This window comes from Melospiza melodia, chromosome 19, assembly GCF_035770615.1.
Source record: "Melospiza melodia melodia isolate bMelMel2 chromosome 19, bMelMel2.pri, whole genome shotgun sequence".
NCBI classification, from domain to species: domain Eukaryota; kingdom Metazoa; phylum Chordata; class Aves; order Passeriformes; family Passerellidae; genus Melospiza; species Melospiza melodia.
This window is the reverse complement of record NC_086212.1, coordinates 13,862,597-13,879,304: the sequence shown is the minus strand read 5'-3', so window position 1 is coordinate 13,879,304 and position 16,708 is coordinate 13,862,597. Positions and strand designations below refer to the sequence as shown.

At 45.4% G+C, this 16,708-nt stretch overlaps 1 protein-coding gene across 1 annotated transcript; it reads right to left on the bottom strand.

Annotated features, from left to right (window-relative positions):
• Window positions 1-356: 356 nt before the first annotated feature.
• Window positions 357-7,289, bottom strand: CBLN4 (cerebellin 4 precursor). The gene is made up of 3 exons (XM_063172017.1): window positions 7,011-7,289; window positions 5,295-5,411; window positions 357-2,816 (listed from the first exon to the last, which is right to left on the bottom strand). Exons 1-3 carry the CDS (start codon window positions 7,287-7,289, stop codon window positions 2,619-2,621), a joined length of 594 nt encoding a protein of 197 aa, XP_063028087.1. The 3' UTR covers window positions 357-2,618.
• Between the last annotated feature and the right edge of the window lie 9,419 nt (window positions 7,290-16,708).

The following is a 16,708-nucleotide window of genomic DNA, read 5'->3' as shown; positions in this document are numbered from 1 at the left end:
TGTCTAATTTTGTTCTTATTTAAATGTTCAAGTGTGACCTGCCTGGCCCCAGAGGCACCTCTGTGTGATCACAGCAGCTCCGTTGAAACCTTTCCTTTAGCCAGCAAAACAATTAATTGGCAATTCTGGTTGTAGAAGCTTTCCCATCAAAATGAATCCTTCAGTGAATAACTCCCCAGCCTCTCCAGCTCAAGTTTAAATAAGCATTAATGACTCTGAAGAAATTAGAAATGTTTTGCTGAGGGGCAATCAAAGCAATATTGAGGAAGCTCAGGATTATTGCTGCTGCTCAAGCGGCCTTTAGAGCTCATGTACTCACAAATTAAAGGAGTTAAATACATTTGATCATTCAGAAATTATACTGACACCTTTAATGCCATTTTTCTTCTGTCTCAGTAGCAACATTTCTTTTACATTACAGATATATCCATGGGCAGGGGGAGATGGCAGATTTGACCAGTTTTATACAAAATACCGATGCTCCCATCTGAAATAAACTCTTAGGACAAGTAACCTCTTTATAACATCATGCAAACTATGATCTGCAATTCCAGGTGGTTTAAATACACATATATTTATATACACACATTTGGGGGTACAGCAGTAACACATTTTGATTGGTCATCACAACTTTTTGGGATTTTTCAGCAATGTAAATCATTCATCTTCTTGCCAGGTCCTTCCACTTCTTCCCCAGCTGCAGTGGTCAGTACAGCAACAAAACTGTGTGTAAAAAATCACCTTCTATCTGATTTACAGGAGTGCAAAGTGCCCACCAACCCTCCTGAAACAGCCCAAAATCTCCTGTGGGGTGGGTGAAAAAATCAGGAATTTGGGCACAAAGCTGTGCCACCAATTCCCTGATACCTTCTCAAGGAGCGGCCATAAATCAGATTTCCAACCAGTGCAATACCGACACGACACACTGCACTCTGCCAACAGGGGAAGGAGCTGGAAACAGATCCCAAAAGCAGCAAATCCCAGCCCAAAGTGGCTTTCAGGAAGCTCCCAGGTTGCTGCAGATGCTTCCCACACCCACATTTTCAAATATACAGAAATTTTTGATTTAGAACCACATCCTTCATGATATGCAAGGCACAAAGATCCATCAATTCAGTGTATTTGGGGCATGAGGGATGAAGGTTTCATTAGCAGCTCATGTGAAAATCATTATATTGAATATTGAATATTGAATATTGAATATTGAATATTGAATATTGAATATTGAATGTCAAATATATCAATCTGATGGCACTGGAGTTTGATGCTGATGGCAGAACCTAAAGCAGAGGTTTCATCCAAAATCTTTTGGAATCAATGTGATTCTCAACACCATCTTCAGTGAGGCCAGGATTTCTGCCTAAATTCTATTTTTAAATTAAATGCATAGTTATTTCTAGATCACTCTGATTACTAACTAACTCATGGCAGTTTTTCTGCCTCCCGGGATATTTTCTGTGAATCCCAAAAGCTTCCATTTTGCATATAATAATTATATCCAATAAAAAAATAGTATGAAGCGAAAATCCTCCCAAAATCCAAATGTCAAAAATTCAGCTAACATATATTAATCTTTATTATGGAACAATATGACAATAAATAAGTTTATGAATTCACATGACCTGTACAAAAATCTGGGAAGGTTTTGCACCAAGTTAGGTACCAGTTATTTGCCTTTTATATTTGTTAAACTTATGATCTGAAATTTTATACACCTGTGGAGTTAAGGCAAAACCAGATAAGACCTTGAACACAACAGAAGGGCTGGAAAATACACAGAAATACAAACAAGGGGGATCTCATCTCCAGCTGACAAAGTGGTTGTGTCTAAGGAAGGAATCCCTCGGGAGCTGAATAAAGCAGTAATTATCAATCAAGTTAATTAAAATTGAAGAACAGGTGTGAGGTGTCCTGCAGGGCAGAGCTGTTCAGCAAAGCTGTGCCTGCACGCCCACCAATGGTTGGAATCTGCTTTTCCTGTTGGGAATCAGTGGGAAAGAGGAATCCCTTCCAAACCCAACCAAAGCACATCCACGAGCCCTCGGATTCGCGGAGCCTGGACTTGGCTGGGACTGAGTTAAATACTTGGGTGAACCATCCACCACACAACACAGAGAGGAGAGCTCAAGGCAGCCCTCAGGAATGGGAATGACCTCTCTAGGACAGGGGAATGGCGATCGCAGTGCAGCCCAGGACACAAACACGGCCAAAATATCAACACGGCTCTTTGGCAGCAACGCGCTAACTCTTGCTTGAAGTCTGAACTCAAACCCTCCTGCATGAAAGACTCGGTGCCAGTCTTTTCACAGTTAAAGGAAATCCATTTCTTCCCCGAATCCAGGGAGGGAAATTGGAGTAAATCTTGCAGGCAGCTCTGGGCTGAAACCTTAAGCGTTGGTGTTCATTGTCTGCTTTAGTCTCAGGCCAAAGATATCGCGTTTGGACACACAAAATTCTGTGGAACTTCTGAGCAGTTCAGATGGGGCCAGAATCCATGGAGAGGATCCAAAACCACCCACGAGGAAGCAAGAAAGAGCCATCACTCCATGATGACAGAAACAATCTTCATGGAACAAGGACGAGTCCACACCTGGATGAACGCCACGGGAACATGGACTTTACAGGGGGAAGACCAGGAAGCCAGAGAACGTCGAGTACTGCCACCCACCAACCAGATTTCCCTTCTCCAGCTTCAGGTAAACCTTGTCCTCCTTGTCCAGGTAGAGCAGGACCCCGTTGGTGGCGGCCTCACGGGTGACGTCCTTGTCCCCAGCGAAGGCAGAGATCACTGGCTTCCCATTCAGCATCAGGTTCACCTGCAAAACAGCCCCTGAGAAGCTCTAATTAACTGCAAAACACCAGGAGCTACCCCTGAATACTAACCACGGTGCAAGGGCCCAATCTTCAGTGATTTTTGGGCTGTTTGAAACTAATAATGACATTTATTTGGCACAAGAACTTGGATGTTCATGAGCTGGACCTGCAGCTGAGTGAGGCATCACCTCAGTTGGTACCACTTTGCCTGTCTCAAGGGTTATTTAGTCACACAGGAAAAATAAATATATATTTTCAAGAAATTTGGGCACCCAGAGGTGTTACATGAGGTGCCAGAAGTACCACAGGGGGCTGGGAGCTCACACTTCACTGGGAACAAAATGTGTGTCCCTCTCAATACTTAGTTCTGAAGTTTAGAACAGATTTATCTTTATAAACTGGCTCCATTTTTTCTATAAAACACTTCTGCAGGCAGCACAGCCTCTGCTCTGAAAGCAGCATCCCCAAATGAAGACGGGCAGGCCTGGGGAATGGGCAGACCCAGGCATTTTTCATTTCTCCCATGGCCAGCTCTCAGCTTTGCTGCCTTTCCTTTCCGAGCAGCCCTAATGCAGTCACGGGGGGTGAATTATGGGGTGCTCACCCACATCCACTGTGCTGGCCCTGCATATGGTCCCGTTAATTTTAATGGGGGGCACCACAGAATAAATTAGCGCTCAGCAGAAGTCAGGGCAGCAGGGGCTGGTATTTATTTGGGATTCACCTGTCTGGGAAATCCACTTAATCAGGTTCTCCGGGGAGCCAGCTGCAGTTTAATGATATTTAATGGCTCTAACAGATGTTGGGGGGGCAGAGCAACATCCCTTGTGTGGGAGCCTGCAGGTGATTTAGTGGGGTGGATGTGGCTGAGATTCAAACCAGTTTGATGCACTGCAATGGTTTCTGGTTCTCCTCCCCATTTACCCCACAGGAAAAAGGCATCAGGGCTTTATTCATTGCCTGGCTTTGGTTTCTCACTCTTTCTGCTCCATCAGGTTCCCCTGGAATCATCTGACAGGGATTTAATCACACCAGCAGGCACATGGCAGGTTTGCAGGGGATGGTCTCACACTGAGTACTCTAAAAGGGGCCAAGCAAACCCATCCATCACCTCAGAACCTCTTATCCATTAAAGATTTTGTGTTATGAGCAACAGGCTGGAGCATTCCCTGCCACAAACCCCAGAATCCCAGGTTTGAGCTCCTGTTTGTGAAATTCCAGAGCTGGACTTCCAGAAGCCAAGGCTTGGCATCTTTCTTGGCAAAGGGCATTTTAAATCCACTGAAGGGGCTGACATACACTTACTCAACCTTCAGCATGCCAAGGAGTGAAAAGAGCACTTTTTGAGGAGCACATTAAACAGATTGAAAGCTCATTGTAGAGATTTTTGTGAGGTCAGTGTTCCACTTAAGGCTTTGCCATTGACCTGATTGGAATCAGGATTTTCCACTGCGCACTGAAGGGGAATTTCCCCAGAGATGGGCTCGTGGCTGTCACCAATGTCAGGAGATGGGCCTGGGGCTGTCACCAATGTCAGGAGATGGGCCTGGGGCTGTCACCAGCTCTCTGGAGGGCACAGAGGGATTCCTGAGCACTGCTCCTGCAGGAATCCTGCTCAGCTCAGCCTGGGAGCCCCCAAACCCCATCCAGGAGCAGCACAGAGCAGGGAAGGGCTCAGACACCTCCAGGAGCTCTCCTGGGTGGAAATGAGAGAAGCCACAGAGGATCCTGCAGCTCTGGAAGCCAGGAGGTGTCACAGCAACTGCCTGACCTGGCAGGGAGGTGAAGGAATCACTCCAAGGAATTTGCTGTTGGCTCAGCAAGGGGATGCTCAGGAATTTAAAGGAATTCAAAGGCTTTTCCCTCTGGTGTTTAATCAGGCAGCTCCGTTGTTATTAAAGTGCAGAATTTCCCCTTTTCCCTAATACATCACACACCTTTTATACATTGTGTGATGAACAAAGGAGTTTAAATTGCTGTAAATGTTCCCTAGAAGACATTGCTATAGGGACATAACCAACCCTGGTCCTCAGCACACTGAGGGCATAACCAGGCACCTGGCACCAGATGCCAGGGCACAAATTGTTCCAAACCCACTCAAATCTGGGACCCAGAACTCCTGTGGGTTTAAAACACAGTGGGTTTAATCTGGAGCCAAAGGCGACTCTTCAACAGCATTTCAGGGAAATTCAGCGCTCTCTTTTACTCTTGGATCACTCATTCTGTGGAATGCTTTATGTCACCCAGATATTCATGGCATGGAAGTGAAGTTGTGGTGATTTATCTGAGGTGAGGCTCCTGCCTTATTTCTGTTCATTGTAAATTAATGGACTCTACTGCCAGCAAGTCAACACCACATGTTGCTGTGAACAAAGCTATTTTTTCCTTAAAATCATATTAAATGCTCCCATGCTCAGTCAATATTCTATCCTAAACAAACCATTTAAATAAAGATTTTATAATCATACTCATCAACGTACCTGAATTGTTTGACTCTGGTAGACTTTAATTACGTGGAAATTGAAGCTGTAAATTCCCTTCCGTGGTGATACAAAGACAGACTCCAACGTGAAAAAATTGCCCACATTTACAAGGATCTACAAACAGAAAAATAGAGCATGGGGATTAGTACAAGTAGTGAGTGCGAAAGAAAAATACAGATTGTTTACTTTAGAAACCATTTAAAGGAAAATTTAATTTACAACTAAGCGGCTTTATTCATCTTCTCTCAATTACTTTGGAATTACTCATTAAATGGGTACGCAGTTGTATTTATAGAGCAACTTTTCTACAAATAAACTAAGATGGGAATTATTTCTTACTTTGCTACTACACTATCCCCTCAAGTCCTTTCTCCCACACACGTTTTTAAGGAGGCATTTTTGTTCATCGTTCCCCAAAATGACATAAAAACGCCAGTTCTGGGAGTGGCACGTGGATTTTGGCTGAAGAGCAGTGGCCAAGCCTTCCCAAGGAGCCAGGTGTGAGCAGGGGCTGCAGGAGCCAAACCCAGCTCAGCCAGGCTGGGCTCCTGGAGCGCCAGCACAGCCCAGCAGAGCCTGCCTGGGAGCCCTCAGCTGCTTACACCAGCACTAACGACAATTTGGGTTTAATTAAACAGAGAGAAGTGACACGGGGGAATGTACAAGATGAGTGCATCACCCATATGCTTCATGTCCTCTGTATTGACTCTGTTTTGCTCCTTACCACCTAATTATGCTTTATTTTTAATGGATATTCCCAGTCTTTGTGCTGGACAGAGCCCTCAGAAGCTTCCAGGACTGTGCATGGAGTTTTGGGGTGATTTTTAATGGGTATTTCCAGGCTCCTCAGAAGCCTCTAGGACTGTCCATAGAGGTTTTGGGGTGATTTTTCATGGATATTTCCAGGCTGCTTTGTACCAGGCAGAGCCCTTGGAAGCCTCCAGGATTGTCTATGGAGTTTTGGGGTGATTTTCGGTGCCAGCACTAAGCTGTGGGGCACATCTGGCTCCAGCTGCCACCACAGTTGACAGGGACAAGAAGAGCCATCAGTCTCAGTGACTCCAGGAGCTGGGATTAAAGCGTGTGCTGGTACTGCCCGTTAACATCAGCGCTGGGCTGAGCTGGACCATCAATTGTGCCGAGAGAGTTGAAGGGTTTTCCCTCAGAATCCTCTCTCCTTCCTCCCTCAAAAGCTAAGCCCAAACCCTCTAAACCCTACCAAGGTGCCCTGAGCCCCCTGTTCCAGCCCCTCGGGGCGATGTCACTGCACCGGTGTCACCGAGCGCTGCTCCCACGGCACCTACCCAGAATCTAAACCCTGCATAGGCTGAGCCCCCTGTCCCAGCCCTCGGGACGATGTCACTGCACCGGTGTCACCGAGCGCCGTCCCTGCGGTGCGTACCCGAAATCTAAACCCTACACAGGCTGTCCCTTCCCCCGGCACGTACCCAAAATCTAAACCCTACACAGGCTGTCCTGAGCCCCCTGTCCCAGCCCCTCGAGGCGATGTCACCTCCGCGCTCGGTGCCGCTTCTCCCGCAGGTGCGGAGGGGCCGGGGCCGCACCGGGGAACCTGTGCCCACCCGGATTCATCTCGCCTGAATAAACCTCGCCCAAATAAGCGCTGCCGCTGTCCCCGGGGCGGATCCCGGCTCCGGGATGCGGGAAGGGCACCTGTTGCTGCGGGGGCTGCGCTGCCCGGGGGACGCTCACCTGGTCGAAGTAGATGATGCGCGTCTTGTTGCTCATCTCGGAGGGCTCGTGGTTGGTGCTCCGCACGGCCGAGAAGGCCACCTTGGAGTTGGCGGCGCGCACGGAGATGCCCAGCGGCGAGGAGGAGGAGGAGGACGAGGAGCCCTTGGCGTCGGGGGCCGGGTTGGAGTCGCACACCACCAGGCACTTGCCCTCCAGCACGATGGGCTCCGTGTCGTTCTGCGCCGAGGCGACGCGGCCGCCCAGCGCCAGGGCCAGCAGCAGCAGCCGCCAGCCCATGGTGCGCACCCGCGGCCGCTCCGCGCCCCGCGCCGGCCACCGCGGAGCCTCCGCGCTCCGCTCCTCTCCTCTCCTCACACCGCCGCCGCTCTATCTATGCCGTCTGCTTCCTTTTTATTTATTTTATTTTTTTCTTTTTTTAAATTCCTTCTTTCTTTCTTTCTTTCTTTCTCTCTCTCCTCTGGCTCTCTTTAAGCTGCGCAAAGAATTCCGCGCCCCGCTCCGGCCACCGCGGAGCCTCCGCGCTCCTCTCCTCTCCTCTCCTCTCCTCACACCGCCGCCGCTTTATGCCGTCTGCTTCTTTTTTTATTTATTTTCTTTCCTTTTTTTCTTTCTTTTTCTTTCTTCCTTCCCTCTTTCTTTCTTTCTTTCTTTCTCTCCTCTGGCTCTCTTTAAGCTGCCCAGGGAAATCCGCGCCCCGCTCCGGCCACCGCGGAACCTCCGCTCTCCTCTCCTCCCGCCGCCGCTTTATGCCGTCTTCTTCTTTTTTTCTTTTTCTTTTTTTTTTTTTTCCTTCCCTCTTTCTTTCTTTCTCTCTCTCCTCTGGCTCTCTTTAAGCCGCCCAGAGAAATCCGCGCTGCCCACAACGCCCTTTCCTCCCCTCTCTCGGCATCAAAAAAAAAAAAAAGCGAGGCGAGGAAGGGAGGTGGGGAGAAGCAAAGCCCTCAGGTGAATGAATTATTGCCGAGAGGGAGGAAGGAGGAGCGGCGGAGCGATGAACCCACGAGGCGCTGCCGCGGTGCCTGCGCCGATTCCAGCTGCGGGAACGGGATGCTCGGAGCGCGGAGTGAGAGCTTCGCAAAGCTGCTCTGCCAGATGTGCTGTGACAGCAGCGGCAGCGCTGCACACTCCCCTCCCCTCTCTCTCTCTCTCTGTGTCTCTCTTCCTCCGCTGCACAAATCCACAAATCCCCAATCCCCCGCTCGGCAGCGCTGAGCTCACAGCAAACCTGCCCAGCTCCCACCCCTCGGGGTTCCTGCTGGAATATCGGGGGACGCCAGACAGAGGATGGACTTTAAACCTGGTTAACATAAGAGATCTGATACTAGGACGCCTTGGGGAACTTTGAAAATTAGACATGGATTGCAAAAAGATTAAATCAAACAGGTTTACCGAAAAAAGAAAATCCCATTAAACTCTGCGAGCAAGAGATGTTGTTTTTTGCATAAGTTTGTGATTTTAACCTAATTACTGTAGTACTCATTACTAGTCTCTCTGAAATAGTATAGAAGTGTTTGGTGTGGAGAGCTGAGGGTGAAGCATTCATTCTGCAGAACTCAGCCAATCTTTCTCAAAGATTGCTATAAAGCAGCCAAAATTCTTAGCGAGCATCAAACTCCCTAAAATTCAGGAGGCCAAACTGAAATTTTAAGGAATCCCATTGGCCAGGCAAGAGGCAAAAATATTTCTGGTTTTAGGAATGCATCAATATCCTCTTGCTCAGCGACACAACAGAGATGGATGGAAGGGTCCAGCAGGGAAGGAGGATTTACTGCAAGGAAAGGAAACAAATACTAGAAATCAAATAATACAAGAAATCAAACAAATACTTGCAGCACAGCTTTGTACCTCTTGTAGAAGCTTGATCCGCAGATTAAAAGATTCACTCCTGTGCACATGAGGGCTCCAAAAAAAAACAAAGCTATGGCAAAAATATTTATTGTAATAAATAAATAAATATAAATAAATGTATAAATAGTTCCACACTATTTCAACATCTCCTGCTTCAAACCTCTTCTGACCCTGGCCTTTTAACACTGCACAAGCAGCAGCAAATATAATTCCATCTGCACAGAAATGTCAATTGGAACTTGAAACTGCTGATGACTTGGAGAGATCAGTGGTTTGTCAGAGATTAAAAACTTTATGATCATTTTGGAAACCGGATTTTGATTTTGCTTTGTTGTGAACAATGACATCAGGTGTCTCTATAGATATTCCTCCTAAAATCCATTCTAATCCTGCTCCCTGCCAGTTTGAGGCCATTCCCTGTGTGCTGTCCCTCCATCCCTGTCCAAAGCTTCTCCATTTTCACTGCAGGTCATACTGAGCTCACCCCAAATCTTCTCCTGTGCAGGTGAGCAATGCCAGCTCTGCTCCATCCCTCTGCCCATCCTGGAGCCTCCTCTGGACCATCCCCAGCAGCTCCAGCTCCTGGATGACTTTCACTGGAGTAAAATGGGCTGGAATTTGGCCAGGGGACCCCACAGGTGGAGCAGTGGCCATCAACTTTCTCCAGGTGCTGCTCCAAGAGACATCAGGGCTGTCAATGATATCCCTGATCCACAAATCCACACCTAAGGAGAGTCCCTGTCACCAAAATACCCAATCCACATCAGGAAACACCTCCTCCTTTTTCCCACCCAAACAGGAGGAGGAGAGCTGCAAGGCTGTTGGTTAAAATCCTTTTTTGGGTGGCTGAGCTGGGCTTTAATTGCTGAGGAAATGAGGGAAGTTTGCAGGGGATGCTGTGGGAGAGGTGAGCTGAAAAGTGGAGATTGCATTTAATTCATAAGCAGCAAGGTTAATCACTGCTCTTATTTCATCTGACAAAGAATTCCTCAGTATTGATCCAGCTCCCTCTAACAGGGATTTTGTGTTTCTTGCTTTGAAAGAAAAATTAGTAAAATAAATAGCAACAGCACACAACAATGGAAATTCAGTTAGATTAAGCTCCCAGCTTCTTTCCCTTTCTGGACACACACTGCGTGCCTGAAACTGCCTCCAGTTGGGAGAATTTTGCATTTTCACAGGAGACTTCCAGCACTGAGGCACTTTCTGACAGAGGGAAGAGCCACAGGATAAAACCCCACGTTTGCATTTACATTTCCTTTTACCTCTCGCCTTGTAAACCTGCATTAAATACAATTTCTGTATCAATATTGCATGAAACCTCCCAAATCTCTTCTGAAACAGAACATCCTGCTTTGTATAATTAATCATTTGCCTTACAAAAGGGAGGAGTAATCTGCCTCAGACTTCCTCTCACAATTTTGAGCTTTGTGCCTGGAGGCCTTTGGAATTTTTCTAACACCTGTGTAACAGAGCCCTCCTTCCTCTCCCGGCTTTTCTTCTCCAGCCCAATTATATTTCCCTTCACTTGCTGAGCCTGGAGATGTTTTAGCAGGGGGCTGAGCCCCTCTGGGTCCCCCCATGCTCTGCACGGTGCCGTGCCCACCCTGAGTTGGCCAAAGCCAAGGCAAGCTCAGCTGCCCAATGAGGTCCTTAAAAACAGCCTGGAAATGTTTTACAAAGGAAATTTCACTTCATTTATAGGAGCATAAAATGGAAACAGATCCTTTAGGAATAGAATGAAGTCTCCAGCTGTACAGTCACTGCAATGAGTCAAGGTTTTGGGCTGTGAGCGTGTTCACGGGGGCTCCAGGGTGAGGGAAGGGATGAGGATCTGACTCCATGGTTCAGAAGGCTGATTTATTATTTTATGATATATATTACATTAAAACTATACTAAAAGAATAGAAGAAAAGGTTTCATCAGAAGGCTGGCTAAGAATAGAATAGCAAAGAATGATAACAAAGGCTTGTGGCTTGACTCTCTGTCCGAGCCAGCTGTGATTGGCCATTAATTGGAAACAACCACATGAGACCAATCACAGATGCACCTGTTGTATTCCACAGCAGCAGATAATCAATGTTTACATTTTGTTCCTGAGGCCTCACAGCTTCTCAGGAGGAAAAATCCTAAAGAGAAGATTTTTCATAAAAGATGTCTGTGACATTGGTCTTTGGTTCTCTCTGATGCAGAATCAAGCCTAGATTTTCCTTGCTTTATTTTAATCTAAAATCCAATTTTCCTTGGTTTTTAAGTAAACTTTTTTTATACTTTCCCTACTTTAATGCACCTCACCTCAGTCCATCCCATCTTCAATAATGTTTAACTTTCTGCAGCAGCAGAACAGAGAAAACAATAAAAACCAATTTCCTACGTGCATTTGTTGGGCTGCTTTAGCTTCCCTGCCACTCAGCTATGATAAATCTGTGCTCTGATGGCCTCCTCAGGAAAGGGAATTTTCGAGCTGCCTGTGAATTTTGGAGGTGATTAAGAAAATGAGTCAGCAGGATGCCTGCATGTGCAAAGGCAGCGCTGCTCAGATCTGCTGACAGCTCTGGCACCTGAGCTCTTTATTCAGCATTTCTGAGCAGCCAGCCCTTCCCTCCGAGCAAAGCTGAGCACAGTCCAGCAGCAGGTGGAATCTGGGCTTTGAAATCCTCCCAGGCAGGTGCTGGGAGCAGCAGCACCCACTCCTTGATGGATGTCAGGGAATATTCCAGTTTTTCTGCTGCTCTGGGTTTACATCAGTGTAAAAGTGAGAGCAAAGTGTGACCCTGGAAGTTCCTCTTGCTCCCCCTGAGGCCCCAGGTAGGAGTCAGTTTGCAAATATCTTTATCAATCTTCACTAAACTACCCACAAATAGCTTGAAATTTCTCGTATTTTTTGTTTATTCAAAATATATATTGAATATATTTATTGAATATATATATTGAAATATACATTGAAATATATATTGAATATATATTGAAATATATGTATATTGAATATATATATTGAATATATATTGAAATATATATATTCAATATATATTTTCAATATATAATTATATTATATTATATTATATTATATTATATTATATTATATTATATTATATTATATTATATTATATTATATTATATTATATTATATTATATTATATTATATTATATTATATTACATAAAATATATATAATATATACTATATTATATATTATTAATATTGTATATATAACATAGTAATATATAATAATAAATATATATCGAATATATATATTTCAATATATATCTTGAATATATATTTCAATATATATTTCAATATATATTTCAATATATATATTTTTCAATATATATATTCAATATATATTTCAATGTATATTTCAATATACATATTCAATAAATATATTCAATATATATTTTGAATAAACAGAAATACAAGAAATATTTACATGTTTAACCCTGCTGTAAAAACAGAGGTCAGGTGGATTAAGGCAAAAAACCTAGTACACACATGAACTGCTTTTAAAGCAGGGATTTGCGTTTAAAACTTGTTATGAAGCAAAATTTAATTCTTGGTTTGCAATTGTATTTCTGTTATTTCTTGCATGAATTCCAGCCTTTGGGGAGGGTGCCAGCAAAGCTTTCCTGCCTGCAGATAAAGGATTTACACACCTGAGCCACGAAGTTTTGTGCATTTTGGGCTGAGGAACTGCAGAGCTGCTCCATCCCTGCAGCCTGGAGAGCAGGGGCACCACAGCAGGGCTGTCTGTCCTTCCACAGGGCAACTGGCATGCAGTCATTCCCTCAAATGAAGGGCTTGGATGGGGTTTGATTTTCCTAATCAGCTTAATTCCTGACGGCAGAGGAGAGATCAGATTGTTCTGCATGGCAGATTCAGGGTGGGCATTGGTGACAGCAGCTTGGGATGTTGTCTGGGAGTTATTTACTGACTGAGAAAAGTTCCTGGGCTGGAATGGAGCAAATTTCTGTTTATAATTGCATCATTTCAGGCCAAGTCCTACAGAGCTCATTCAGGAAAATTTCTAGGAGCTACAAGAAGAATTTTGGTATAAATCTGCTCATCAGTAGCTGATCTTTCTGGACAATAACCTTTGGGGTTTTTTAGGTCAGTGCTTATGAGCAAATGGCATTATCATAGCAGAGCTCATTCAGTTATTTCCCCTTATGCAAAAGTGTCAGTGATTTCTGTTTCTAAACACATTGCAGCATTCCTAAACTGCATCCAGGGACCTCAAATCTGCATCTGAAACCTTTTGTTTCAAATGTCTCATTTGTTAAATGAGCTTAAAGCAATATTTAGCTACTTTGTGGCTTTCTCTCGTTTAATTACTGCTGACTGCCATTGTACAAAATGTCCCCAGCGGGCAAAATTCATCCCTGGGTGAACAGGCAGCCAGTGGGAAGGCTTAAAGCTCATTTAGCAACGCCTGCAATCATTTCTGTGCACTCCCAAAACCTCTGTGCTGCTCACACACAGCACACCACGCTGGGACGTGAAGGATTCAAGTCAGTGCTAAAGGAAATCTTATTTTCACCAAGTGTTCACCCCTGAATTAGCTGGAGCCTTCAAATCTCTCCTGCTCTTTGTTAGTCTGGGAATAAAGCAGCTGGTTCAGCTTTCAGTACATTCTAAACAGTGAAAAAATTCATGTTTGCATTGAATGTGGGGAGAAAACTTACCAGGTGAGCACTTTGGCAGCCCATTCACGCAGGGACGGGAGCCTTGTACCTGTGAATATCCACACCCCAAATTCTGAGGCAGGGCAGGAGCTCTTTGGGTCACCTCATCTCTGCACCACAGCACCCCTGGCTTTGGAGTTTCCCACAATTTCTTCTTTAAGGTGAGCAGTTTCAAACTTGTTTATGGTTTTTTCTGAGCCATCAACTTCTTGAGCACAGGAGGATTTTCTGAGAACTCTTCCAGCTTTGGTTGTTGCACAGTGAGCGCCCAAAAAAACTTTCAAAAACCCCACTTTTATTCTCTTTATCTAACAGCATTTCCTCTCCTCCTAAAACTGGTTTGGATTAGAAAGGCATTAATTCAAGCAGAAACCAGCATTCATAAGTGATGTTAAAGCTTTTCTGCACAGAGGACCTTCCAGGTGACCACAATTTTAATTTTACTGCTCATTTATACAAATTAGTAGCAGCACTCTGCTGGGTGCCTGCAGTTCAAGTAGGAAAAAGGAAAAAAAAAAAGAGGAAAACTGGAAAGCAAAGTTCAGCCCCTGCCCTGGGATATAACTGTCCATTTGTGGAAGTTAAATTTTTTTCCAGTGACTCCAATGCTGGAAAATCTCTGCTCTTTGCATCATTGGTTTGAAACCCTGGGAGAATTCTGCCCCTGGGGGAAGATATCTGTGTTTAAAGCTGTGAAATACAAATTTCCTGAGAAGCCCTGGTGGCCCTGATCCCTTCAGTGAGCTGTGCCTGAACCAGCTCCGTCTGTCCCTCCAGCATTTTCAGGAGCAGGCTCAGGTTCCCTGAGACACTGAGAAAGTCAGGGATTTCCCTGGCAGCCCAGGCCCAGGTGTGGGGCTGCTGAAGGCATTATTGTTGATATGAGACACAGAAATTATCCTCCCTGCCAGAAATGAGCATTTGAAGGATGGAGAGAAATCTCCTTTTGCCCCTGGAGCAGCGGCTGTGGCACTGCTGAGCTGCCAGCCGGGGAAACTCAGGGCGGGTTTGACCCACAGCTCCACACAGGCAAATACTGAGACTGATTTCAGTGACCAGAACTTCTTACAGCACCTTCACTAATAGTTCATGTTCCAGAATGTGCCAAAAATCAGCTCTGTGGGGAAAAAAATACGTAAAAATGTAAAAAACCATGTAAAGATGTAAAAATACTGCAGTTCTGGCAGGTCAGATTGCTCCTAAAGTGATATTTTCCACAAGGAGCAGCGTCCCCCAAAGCTTTTGTGACTTTTGCAGGATAAAACCATCACCTGCTGAGGAGGGAATCCCAGGACATGATCCACAGGGAGACTTGGAGCTCGTCTACAGCATCCCAAATAAATGCTGAGGTGTAAAAAGCATTATTCTCTATGCCACCAAAACACAATAACACAATTGAACAGACCTGAAAAACCCCAGCCTTCTGCTACATAAGTTAAGAAATAAAGAATGAGGTAGGGAGCAAGGTTTAGTTATTTTTTTACATCCAAATCAGGATGTCTCAAGCTCCCAGGCACTGAAGGAGCAGCTTATTTAGGAAAATGGAATCAGCTCCCACTCCACAGAAAAGCTTTGTGCTCTCTGAAGGGGATAGAACTTCATGCCAAGAAGGGACATTTCTAAAATTTTAATTTTTTTTTTTTTTAATTAATGCTCCAGGGTGTTCACACAAAGGCACAGATATCGACCACTGGGCAGGATATATTTTTAATTGGCAGAGGCCTTGCCAGCTGAGCTATAAAACAAGAACAAGCTGTTAAATAGAATAATGGAGAAGAAAGACTTGGGGGGGGGGGGGGGAATGAGAGAAAAAAATAGAAAAAAACAAAGGAAAAAATCTTTAGTTGAAAGAGACTTAGCAGGATTTTGGAGCTGAAAATCCATGAAATTTATCATGAGCATCACGACTGCTGCTCAGGGATGCAGGGATCCTGATGCCATGGAAATGGCACTGGGATCCAGGATTACCTGCCACGAGTCCCATGTAAATGAAGGGAATTTTGGAGCTGTAATCACACTCAGCCAAAGCTGCCAGTGCTGCTCTCAGGGCAGCTCATGCACTGGGCAGGGCTGCAGGAATTAAAAGGGAATTGAATTTTCCTCCCCCAGGCAGAAATGAGGGGTGGAAGCTGCAGATCCTGTGGGTGTCACTGCTGTGGTGCTGACCCGAGGCAAACACAGCCAGCTTTGTGTAAAATTAAACACCCGGATTGATTCTGCAAATATTTTGATGTAAAATAAGTCTCAGGGGTGCTGATTTCGGTTCTGTTTCATTCCTTTTGCCTCTGAGGAGGGTAACTGGGAGGAGGTGTTGGGAAGCCCAAATGCGACATTTTTAATGGAAAAAATCTCCCATCCCCACCTTCCAGCAGTGCCCAAGTGTCCCTGGTGCTCACCCTTGGCCCTGAAATTCTCTGTGCAGGGGCAGCCAGGCTCTGTCCCCGAGCTCCCGGGGTCCCACCTGGAGAGGAGATTTTGGAGGTGGAGAAGGGTCCAATCCCAGTTTAGAGAAGCGTCCAATCCCAGTTTAGAGAGGGCTCAATCCCAGCTCAGAGAGAGGGCTCAATCCCAGCTCAGAAAAGGGTTAAATTCCAGTTAGGAGAAGGGTTAAATCCCATCTCAGAGAGGGGTTAAATTCCAGCTCAGAAAAGGGTTAAATCCCAGCTCAGAAAAGGGATAAATTCCAGTTTAGAGAGGGGTTAAATCCCAGCTCAGAGAAGATTAAATTCCAGCTCAGAGAGGTTCAATTCCAGCTCACGTAAGGGTTCAATCCCAGCCCAGAGAGGGTTAATTCCCAGCCCAGAGAGGGTTAATTCCCAGCCCAGAGAGGGTTAATTCCCAACCCAGAGAGGTTCAATCCCAGCCCAGAGGGGTCTCTGAGGGCTCCTGAGCCTTTCTGGGCTCAGCCCCAGCTCCTCTCAGTGCTCAGGGCAGGGACAGTGTCCATCATTCCCATCAGAGCCCAAACACAGGGCAGAAAGCCCCAAAATAAATCACGTAACTCTCCCAAAATAAATAATTTTCACTTTTCTCTCAGCCCACACTGCTTGCAAACCTGGGAGGGGGAATGCCAGGTGTTATCAATGCCCTTTTACAGCTGTTTTCTGCTTTTGATGTCAAACACACAATTTTGTCTTTTTAGGCATCTCTATGCCTCCTTCTCCTCCCA